The sequence below is a fragment of the Trichoplusia ni genome, chromosome 12, assembly GCF_003590095.1.
Source record: "Trichoplusia ni isolate ovarian cell line Hi5 chromosome 12, tn1, whole genome shotgun sequence".
Taxonomy (NCBI): Eukaryota; Metazoa; Arthropoda; class Insecta; order Lepidoptera; family Noctuidae; genus Trichoplusia; species Trichoplusia ni.
In genome coordinates this window covers 1,588,869-1,600,782 of record NC_039489.1, presented here as the reverse complement: position 1 = coordinate 1,600,782, position 11,914 = coordinate 1,588,869, and the positions used below count along the sequence as shown (strand labels likewise).

Sequence of the window (11,914 nt, the reverse complement as noted above, 5' to 3'; positions counted from 1 at the left end):
GACATTTTTATCTAAAAATAAACTGCGTTTTATACATATTTCGAATACATATAAAATAGTTAATTCTCATTAGTGTGATCAAGATTAGATAGGATAAAAAAATAGTACAATGACCAATATGATCATTAGTTTACGTGGCATCCTTATCGTGGAGAATGATTGTCGATACGAATTTCAAGTATTTTGAAGTTACGTTAAGGTAGTTGCAAACTATACTCAGTGCGATGCGGTTGTCTTGGCTGGGGGTCTTGAGCCTCCTCATAATAGGTAAACAAATGTTTATTATTAATTACGAGAACTTAATAACCTTATTTTAAACTGTGATTTGATATAGAATGCGTTTTAGATTGGGACAGTTCTGTTGTCAATAGATTTAAACCGCGTGTGTATGCTGACATCTAAGACATTAGATATTTTTGTGTGTTTATCGTATTGAACACTTATCTAAACATTCAATTTAAATAATGTTGTAACATAAAAGATAAATCTTTATGAATTTGATAGAGTCTGATATGTATATATTTATTGGAATTTTCCAAATTGATATATTTACTTCATTTTAAGACTAATTTTACGGAACCCTTAGTGTCGCGAGTCCGAATCGTACTTGACCTGTTTATTTCATTTGTTTTACAAGATTCCAGAGAACTGCACTTCTAAAGATTGTAAAAGATACAACCTAATATAGAGACGATCTTAGAACGTCCATCTGTCTCTATTTTTCACCTCATCAGGTGACTTCATGAAAGTCAACGGTGACTTGAAACTGTTTGTTTCAGTATTCAGACATTAAAGTATCATTAAATATGTCAAAATTCCTGTTTGAGCTCTAGGTAGGCTCGCTTAAGCTTCTAGTAGGTCTCTGGTTGGTGCTCTAAGTTAAAGGCTCATTTCAGGATCTTAATTTTAAGTTTTTAAGTCTGGCACAAAAGCAACAGTCCTGTATCAGCTGAGAGTAAGAGCGAGACGTCATCACCTTTATGAAGAGTCTTCATTACATTGTTTTAAGTATCCCTTAACCAAAGGGTTAAAACGGAATCCAATTACTAAGGCTCCGCGTCTGTAAGTCCGTCTAACACCAGGCTGTGTTTGACAGACAGACAGTTGAAATTGTCAGAGATAATGCATTTTTTTTGCCGCTACATTATTAAATCGTTGATATTTAAAATGTCTTTGTCTTGTCTTGTCTTGTCTAAAACCAAAATTGAGGTTATTACGCTGTTTTTCTCTACCCAGTTTGAATAGAAGTAGTATTGCGTCCGATTCGCATTTTACTGATAGTCTTTATCGAAAATCGGAATAGCTAGCGATCTAAATACAGAATGCCGTAGAGCCACTCTAGCCATCGTTGGTTTGTAGGATTCCTTACTCAAAGAGCAAAATCGGAACCCTGTTACTGAGGCTTAGCTGTCAGTCCGTCTGTCTGTCACCAGGCTGTATCTCTTGAACCGGGATGGCTAGAGAGTTGAAATTTTCATATATATTTCTGTTGTCGCTATGACGACAAATGATAATCATCTGGGATAAGCAACGGTTGGTGAATCATACATTTGATGGGTGACCAAATTATATCTTTTTTTTCTTTCGCCTATTTGTACGGAACCCTTAGATCGCACTTGACCGATTCGTTTTCTGTTTACACTAACGATTTGTTGTGGTCATATTAGATAGTTAAGTTATTTTGTTACTTATTATTAGTGTCATAAGGGCGACTTCTGTAGTACGACTATATGTTATGAACACATGTTAACCTTACTTCGGTGTTTTAAATACTTCTTTGTTATCAAAACATCTGTTTGTTGTCAGGCAGTTGTTTAGTTTCCTTATTGATTAAATCTGTAGTACCTATCACGCGAAAAATGTAGGGCTGATTTTTAATTATCAGATTACAGTAAAGATTCTAGAAATTTTGTTATTTTTTCAATAAACAAAGAAAGACTTAGAGTCTAAAAACACCTTTTGATGTGGCCTGAGTGATATTTTTTATCTACGTTAAAAATCTATACGATTTAAGTACCTTCATAAGCAGCCATTTTTCCGTTTTGATTTAAACATACGAAGAAATCCGTTCTAATAATTTTGACACCAAATCTTAAAGCTTATGGAATATACCATGATTTACGTAATATATCAAATTCAATATTTTACCCAGGCTTTTTGATTGCCTGACTAGTTTCGGACCCAACCGGAGTCCTTAATCACGAGCTACTGCGGTGGGGGGGGGGGGGGGTCGCGTATAAACCACGACAGTTATTTAAATAATATACTTAACATTTTGTTTAACTATTTTTTGCTTGGGAAGTGCAGATTAAGTTCATCTATCTATTATTTACTTATCGGAGTTGGTCGTTAGGTTTCTGACGAAATATGGACAGGATATTTTGTGAGTCATTGTTATCGGTTTACTCAAATCACATTGTTTGATAATTATTTTCATTCTTTTGTTAGTTGATGTGTATTTCTCAACATCGATCATATGTTTCATACGATAGAGCGTAAAAACGAGGGCTGTTCCATGACTACTTTCGTAAATAGTAATGTTTGGATGTAGTAGTTAAAACCCACTATTCACTTTGTCTCTTTTAAAAGCCAGCGTTTATATTTAATTCTCTAAGCTATGACTGTATACATAGAAATCTAAATATTACCTTATTATTTCAATTTCTATGACTTTGGCGTTATATGTGAATTCCATAAATATTTTGCCCTTATCGCTGGTTACCGTAACATACATGTAGATACAATAGAAATACGTTTTTGTTTTCCATTTTCCTTGTCAAAGTAATATCTAATCATTGAAATATCTTTGTCCTTCTTACTAAAGACATCTTTGTTAACAAAATTACGGATAGCCGAGTGATGAGGTAACCAAACCCACTGTGCGCGACGGGTCGCGGGTTCGATCCTCGCGTAGGACAGTCATTTGTGTGATCCACGAATTCTGAGTTCTGAGTCTGGGTGTCGTTGCGCATGTGATTTGTATGTTTGTAAAAAAGTCCCCGCGACACAAGGTTTAAATTCCTTACTGTGGGGGTAGTTAAAAACAAGGTTAATATGTACCAGACATCTTCCCAGACCATTAAGAAAGTATATCATTGACACGTTCACCCTACTTAACCAATGAACTAATTAAAGGTGCTGTATGCAGTACCAACATTATAAAAGATGAGGGTTCTGATCACACCATTTGGGTAAGAACTCTTGAAAACGAGGTCACCAAGTGTCATTTGAAGAGTCCAAAAGAGAAAATTATCAAATTCGCGCCTGGAAATGACGCAGCGTCGACAGAGAAATTCGTGATACAGAAGGGATCCACGACCATGCGTTGCTCAGTTACCGTCAAGAACCTTAATGAGGATGATGAGGGAGAATGGGAGATATCCTTCACAGACGCTGAAGGCATTGGAGGATTTGCAATCTTTAACATAACTGTGAAGCCTTTGAACTCGCCATCAGCTGATCCTATTCCTGATGAAGAAGGTAAATAGATAATGTTATCCAATGATAAATAATCATATTCTTGTTTGAAATAAAAAAAATTGTGACTGATATTGATAGTACAAAACTATCAATGTCACAGACAGAGACTTAATCATTTTAAGAAAGAAAATATCTAAATTTCAGATGAGGGAATACCGGAAATTACCGAGGAATCAGAAGAAGAAGCCGAAACCGAATCAGAAAATGTAAAGGTCCTGACTTTAATCGAACAGGTCGTAAAAGAGGGTTATTCCGTCGACATATCTTTAAACAAAGAATCTTTTGAAGAAGACTGCTATGTACAGAAGCCAAAAGGAGAGTTAGTTCCTATTGACTCTGAGTTGGCAAATGTGACAGCACACAAGCCGAGCAAGTTTGTGTCGTGCAGGATTACTGTCGGCCCCATAACTGAGGATTTGTTGGGAGAATGGAAGCTCTGCGGCAGGTCTGTCGAAGACGACAAGATGAGATGCCAACCGGTGGTAATTGCTTATAGTAAGTAGAGCATTAACTGTTTTTTAGCTGCTCGTACATCATATCTATTCGTTAGGTATAGTGTCATGCATCGTCATCAGGTACATATGTACGCTAAAGTTTCCGATTACGTCAATTTATTCATAATTTTATTATTGTTCTTTACAGATAACAACAACCCTTCTGCCAACTGGCATTCTATAATAGAGCCGGTTTTCAACCACCCTGTTCACTTTGGAGGTCAAGTGAACCCCGGTGTGATGGGGTCGGGCAATGTTCTCACCTGCCACGTCATCACCCCCGCTGGTGAGGACTTGGTCCTCACGAGTGACGTCACATATCCCCACATCCAAAGAATGGTACACGATCCCTGGCTCTGCAGTGTCGCCATCTCTGATATTGACGAGTCCATGCTCGGGGACTGGGCCATCTACAGCAGATTCCGTTCCCAGTTGACATCATTAAACGAAGTTCGTCTACCGTTTAACTTGCATTTGTACAGTGAGTATTGACTTTTGTTGTGACCAATACGAGTCTGAATTACATATTTAAACGTATTTTCATTTTAGATCCTGATGATCCTTACGAGCAGGCATACAATGTCACATCGTTGCCGGAGACCACACGTGTCGTTAACATTGGCAATACTGTCACAGTACAAGCAACTAGCTCTGGTGAAATAGACGATTGCGTCTATGTGTCACCTGCCGGTAAACGGTTCAATTTAGATAATGCCACCAAATCTACGGAAGTAGTTAAACTTAATACTTCAACAAATCCAACAGCGTGCCACATTAGTATTGGCCCTGTTGATGAAACCTTGTTAGGGGAATGGTATATAATAGGAAAATTTAATAAGAACAATCGGTATACTGAAATACGGCAACCATTTAATATCATTCTGGAAGGTAAGCCTCTAACTCTGTAAGTGAGAAGTAGATATAGTATAATACTTATATTTTTGTGTGAGTTACATAAAAATCTTATATCTGTTTACAAAATGCTTGTAGATCCAGCCAATCCTTTCATTGAGGACCGTGAACGAATTATTGAAAACTTGCCAAGACAAATTGTGGACACGAGAATTGGAGCAACCCACAGCTTTTCCATAAGCCAGATGATATTATACAATCACGAAAGTTGTCATCTGAGAACACCCCAGGGCTTGCAGTACATATTGATGGAGGGATTCAATGTGCCCCATGTAGAAATCATAAATGACAGCAAATTTGCTTGTGGTGTGCAGATTAAACTGCTTTCAGAAGACCTACTTGGTGAATGGGCCCTACTCGCAAGGTCCACCAGAACATCTGATGCCATTGAAAGAAGGTTAACTTTCACCATCCGCGTCGAAGGTGATCGATTACACTTTGATAAAAATGATCGCATACTTATCTGGTCACGTCCACAGATAAGCAAGCTAATTCATTATATCTGATAATACATAATCACGTATACTAAGACTAATCTATTATTTCAGAAACGTTTTCTCTAGGAAAACCAATTACCATTAGGCAGGGTAACGAACTTTTCCTTCGCTTGCCGGTGGATACGAAACAGTTCGAAACTTGTAAACTGATTGGGCCTGACGGTGAACCAGTCGCGGATGCTGAGCTGGACCCAATTTTCCTGACTTCATGTGGATTCAGAGTGAAAAATGTTGACCAAAGAGTAAATGGAATTTTGACAATTGTCTATGGGACGGGAATAACTTACAAGGGAACAGTTGAAGTTAATGTTATAGGTAAAATAATTATGTATCTCATAAGTGAATATGAAACTAGAATTTTTGGTCATCATCATTAAGATTTCATACATTTTAGATCTAGAAGAAAATGTACCAGAGAAAAATAAATACTCACATCTGTCACTTACATGTCTGACAAAACTAAAGAATATTTTGAACTTTAATTTCCTTTAATTTTTAAATATTAATAATATGTTTCAGATACCGCACTCCCAGTAACCTTTGAGAGTGAGGAGTGGTTCCAGGGCAGTGCTATTGATAAAATCGTTGGGCCCGAAGACATTGTCTACTGCAGTCTCTGGATGCCATTAACCGATAATGATCAGCAAGTCCTAGTATACGACGGATTTGGTCCCTGCAAGATAAAAATAGACCGAGTCACTTTACGACACCAAGGGTTGTGGAGAGTCGTCTATGCTGTTCAAGGATCAGTTTTGACTCAAGTAGACATTTTTAACGTCGAAGTTATTGAAGTTGGTATGTATAACTTCGAGGTATAATCAATAGATGTAAGGACAGAAACAAAAGTCGCTGAACAAACAAACGACTTAGTTGGGGATCTCGGACTTACTGCTGTTACTGACTGTACTAATACGAGCCTAAAGCTTGTCTCAGATAATCATATCACAGTCGTATCAAGGTATTGTAATAAGTTGTTAATACTCATTGAATTACAACCTTATCTCAAATTGGACTGTTTAAAGGATCTTTTAGATTCGTGTTTGATATTATCATTTGATGATGAAATATGCAAATATATTATTGATTTGGTTTAGCCCCAGTGTAATACGACTTTTTGTTGTCTGACTTTGATAAGTTAAGCCAGAATGCGACGTAAAAGATAATAGATTTGGTAATTAGATAAACGGCACTGCATGTAGATGATAAGGGTGATTATAACAGTTATCAGCCCTTATGTCGACAGATTGAAGATTATACGTAGACGAAGGCTTAGCCCTTAGTGAGACCTTTAATTTTCTGATTTAGAATTATATACCTTATGCAGTGAAAGAAATGAAGTCTAGGTTCTTTTTCATTACATTAACTCTGTTAATGGAACTTTTGAACCTGGTTGAAGGAGATTCAAAATATAAGAATTTCTCGCTGTTTACCTATATAATTGAGTACTCTGTACCTTAATTACCCCTATCAGTGAAAAAAATAATCAGCTTTTAACATGTTTGTTTGCATACATTTTGCGTCATCTTTCGCGCATGCTTTCTTTTTCAGTACTATAAAGGGACCTAAAAGGAACCCAAAGAGGAACAAAAGTATAAAAAATTGCCATCTGTAAATATAATTATAAGTATGTGGAAAAAGGCGCATTTTCATATCAACAAGCGGCGGCCTAAGCACTATTTTAAACCTGCTTAATTAAAAACTGGAAACCCTCAAAAATTCTCGTACATGTTTTGAACTCGTAGCAGTACTATTATACATAAATAAAGTTAATAATTTTCTGTCATTCCAGAACCCTTAAGAGTATCTACAAACATATCAATAAGTTCTCCCTCCGTGACGCTGACCTGTTCCGTGCCTGCCAGCTATGACGTCACGGGGTGCAAGTTCCGTGATCCTGACGGTACGATCCTGGTTGCCAGCCGCAATGTCGGGGAAGAAGGATTCATTTCCTATGATTCTGTCATCGAGTTAGTAGTATTTATATAACTGGTTTAATGACTTTTATTCGGACCTATACCCATTTGTTTAGGTTATTTAAAAATGGTTAACAATCTTGGTGAGTCTATAAACTCATGCTAAATGCTAATCGACATGATTACCAAATCAAATATACCACGGAAATATTAGAAAGACACACCAAGATTTAGAATCTCTATTATAGGATCGATTACCCTTTTTAAGTATTTGAACAAAATGCTTCCCTCAGATGACTAGACATTATTTTTCAAATACGTTCATAGGTCATTGAGTGAGTCACTGTCCATCGCTGATAAGAACGAAACAAAAGCGAATTTTATGTCAATTTTTTTTTCATATCATTTTTTATGGAATGTCCAAAAAAAATATTCTTTCTTCTTTTCTAATTTATGAAAAAATATTCCTGTTTTCAGTCATGAATCGAGTGCATCCAGTCACGCTTGCTCTCTTCGGTTTTCCAATCCTGATGAACGATACATGGGTTTATGGCGCTGTGCTGTGGACACTACTCAAGGCACTTACTACGGCTTCCTCGACGTCAGGATCCCATGGATTTCAGACGATGAATACCAGGTCACAGGTGAGTTTGAACTTTTGTACTTTCTGGTAATTTCTGCGGAGATAGGCTACATTGGTCATTATTGAGCGCGTGAGCGCCAAAATAGTGTGTCCAAGTGGACGCCATATCCAAATCGGACGGACATCTTCACCGCAAATGTAGGTAGAGTTCACTACGATTAGCAAAGCATAATGTGTTGTATGCTGTTAATTCAATCTTAATCGTGGCAAGTAATAAAAACGTTTGTTTTGTAATCAGCTACGGCTTTAATCTCTTTGATCGAACGTTCATTGACCTAATTTATGTACATGAGTTTAACCATGACATCAAACAGATTTGTTTTGTCCTTATAATGTTAAAGCTAGAGAATTTAATTGAAAAATTTGCGTAGGAAAAAATTGAAAACCCGGAAAGGATTGACCTATGACATCAGTCGCGATCATAATAGAAACTTCTTTTATAGACAAACTTTGACTTAATTTAATACCAGAGGTAGACAATGTTAAAACGAAATGGGATAGAAAACTTCAAAGGAATAATACTTCTTTTGGGCAATTGTCCTGGTTTTGACTTGTATGTTCATTCAAGTCACAGTCAAAGTTCAATACATTGAAGCGATTGTCAAGAATGAAAAACTTACAGCCGAGCTAAAGGATACTAAGTACAATTTGTAATTTTAGCCCTTATATCTGTAGAAATGTTTTCAACGCCTGTCGAAGAATCGACGAGATGTTATAAGTTTATAGTATGCCCGTGGCATCATAGCTCTCCACCTGTAGAACCCATTTTGATTCGGTTCTTATCTTGAAAGGGTTACCTAGTAGTTCGGTAGTTTTAAACTTCGTTTTGTAATTTTCAGAAGCTGTGTTGAAGGCGACTCCTATTTACGTGCAGGGATTGGTGGGTGACCCCATCACTCTGACCTGCTCCGCAAACACAGCCATACGGTACTGCTACTTCAGGTCGCAGAATGGAACAGTCTACAGCGTAGGACCTGGTACGTATTATATCTCAGAGCCAAATGCAATGATACTTTGCTAAGCGCCGTTCTAAAACATATTTTTTTCTGTATATTTCATTTGGGAAAGACTGCACTTATTGCCATTCACCACGCCAAACCGTACAAAAACCACAGTGCGCAAAATGTTGTTGGTTCAGTCCCCGCATAGGAGAAGCACTTGTGTTATATATGAATACTTTTTTGAGTCTGCGTGTCTTGAACATGTGACTAACACCCAAATACCATAATTATACCCAAAAGTTAAAAAACATCATTATTACTAAAGCTCCGCCGTCTGTCCGTCCTTCTGTCTCCAGGACTCTTATCAACCGTGATAGCTAGATAGTTTAAATCTTTCGAGAGTATGTATATCCATCGCTATTATGTCAACAAATAATTTAAAGTAATAAATTTGGTGAGTGGGTAATTTTTTTAATTTCTTTTTCCCATACTTTTTAGTTTACGAGTCTGACTCGTAACTGACAAGACCATCTATTTCGTTTCAGACATGACAGCTGAGAATTACGAGTACGTGGGTAATGGTTTGGACGCCGGCGAGTGTGGTATCACGATCAGGGGTCTCCAGGAACCTGATTCTGGCTATTGGACTTGTAATGTGGGACTTGCTGGCATCTACCATGACCTCGAAAGATCTGCTTCGATTGATGTCGAACTCCAAGGTACTGCGCTCATTTACATCAATTTACATCATACTTAACTGTATCGGTTTTGCCAAAATATAGGCAACTTCAAAATAAAGTTGATACCTCAGCTTTAGCACTATTGAATGAATTTTTTGCTTTCTTTCTCAAATCAACAATTCAAGCTTTTTACTGTTGCAGATAAGCTCCTTGTCAGACATTTCTGGAACAACGGTGAAGTTATGGTATACCCTATTATCTACGACAGACGGCCAATTGACTACTGCAGATTTGTTCGCTTTGATGGTTTGGGTAAGTACCTATATGATGCAAATTGCAAGATCAGAATTCATTTTAGAGCTACCACTTACTGGCAACAGTCATGCAACTGTCTCAACTGCAATAGATGATCTGTTCCGTTTTTCCCGGAGATGGAATTCTTCTGTTATTAAAAATGTTATTATGTTTCTTATCATTCAGGTTTCACCGCTTACAACCCACCGGAAGGTTACTATGTGGACCGATGGAATGACAGGCCCTGCAAGCTTGTCGTCACAAGACCTACAATTTTGGACCGCCGTCCTTGGGTCGTGGCAGTCAAACTCCAGGGTGAAAACGGAGAAATTGTAGCCAGATCCCCTGTCGACTTATTGTTCATACCAGGAGGAACCTCTTGTAAGTGCACTTTAATTCATTCGACTGAAGAGAATGCTCACGTACCAAATTTCTTTCTTTTTTAATCTTTTGAAATGGCTTCACTGTATTATTTTAATAAGATTGTCCTTTTTGAATGAGAGGTAGAATATATGGTTGTATTTACAAAAATACTTACTAAACCTAGTACCTGGATGTCTATTGACGGATATATAGAGCGAATTTCTGTAATTTCTTTCAGTCTACTACGGATACATCGCATGGGTCATGGTAACGATGTTCGGTTTGCTTGTGATGACTGTGGGCGTAGCAATGATTCCCAAGAAGAACAGGGACTGGACATACGACCGGGCTGGCAGGATCAGGGACAGCTTCAGAAGACCAAGAAGAGAAACGCCACCACCAGCGTACACCGAGGAGCCAGTCGGAGAGAAACTTCCACAACCAACAGAAACAGCTCAAACACGAGAAACTCCTGTAAACAATCCAGTTTAACGCCAATATTAACACCTGTATTCAAGATCGACAAAACAATGAAAGTCGCCCTTCGGTTATAAGACCTTATTAACATAATGCGAGAAGAACCATCATTCAAGTTGCGATACGCTCTAAGAGCCAGTGGAATGGATAATGTAACAACCACATTCCTACAACATTCAGGCAACGCCATCTAGTCTCAAACAAAGCGAAGCTTGTATTATGACTAATAAACAACTGATAAACTTATAAATTTCTTAAAACATACATATGTAAATATTTTGATAAATAAATGACACCCAGACACAGAACAAATTATGATTTTGATGCACAAACATATATTCTGGGAAGTTTGATAGGAATCGAACCGAAGACCTTCGGTATAGCAACCATGTCAATAGAAACTTCGAACGTGTCGGTACAACATTTGTTTTCGACGAGTGACTTTGACTAGTGAAAGAAACTGCATCAAAAAACTAGTTATGATTCCATGAGGAACATGGCAATAAATTTATATTTTTATAAATAAATAGTATCAGAAACATATTGATTTAAGGATTTAATTTACATTTAACCCATTTTCAGGAATTGAATAAATATAGGCTGAATAAATAAATGAATAAAGGCTTTGTAAAATGCTGGTATTCAAGTACTCGTCTTATTATTTTTTATATAGAAAAATATATGTATTTACGGGCCAAGCAACACTTTTTTACCGAAAAATAAAAAAGATGAGGTCTTCGCATTCTTCTTAACATTTTCGTCAGGTCCGAATAAATACGCTTAACTTTAAAAGTCTTTTATTAAAATGTAAATTAAAACTTAATTACATGAAATATTTTGCTATTTTTATAAAATGTAAAGATGTTGCAAAGTATATATGTGTACAAACTGTGAACAAACATTATATATTCTGTTACTTTTTCAAATAAATGTATCTACTGATATATGTATTATGTACCTGCCATTGTCTTATTTGTTTTATGTCTTTGAACCTGTAGTTAAAAAATCATTCTGCTTAAATTTTCCTTGGTATTCTTTTACAATCTAAACATCTTTGATATTTTTAAAGGTTCCTCAACATTTTTTAAGTACCTTATAACTCATCAAAAACATAAATATGAAATGAGAGCCAAGTTCAATGTTATGATATAAGCCTTAGTTGTTGACTCGAGAAAAGAAGTGAGATCCATAATGTGTGCCAAGTTCAATGGTCAGTCCTG

At 36.8% G+C, this 11,914-nt stretch overlaps 1 protein-coding gene across 1 annotated transcript; it reads left to right on the top strand.

Moving 5' to 3' along the window:
• The first annotated feature begins 180 nt into the window (after positions 1–180).
• On the top strand, positions 181–11,241 carry LOC113499185. The gene is made up of 15 exons (XM_026879557.1): positions 181–267; positions 3,136–3,480; positions 3,625–3,975; positions 4,123–4,455; positions 4,524–4,862; positions 4,965–5,309; positions 5,435–5,698; positions 5,903–6,178; positions 7,173–7,350; positions 7,774–7,940; positions 8,779–8,916; positions 9,426–9,599; positions 9,762–9,872; positions 10,041–10,235; positions 10,456–11,241. Exons 1-15 carry the CDS (start codon positions 225–227, stop codon positions 10,707–10,709), a joined length of 3,513 nt encoding a protein of 1,170 aa, XP_026735358.1. The 5' UTR covers positions 181–224; the 3' UTR covers positions 10,710–11,241.
• Positions 11,242–11,914: the final 673 nt, after the last annotated feature.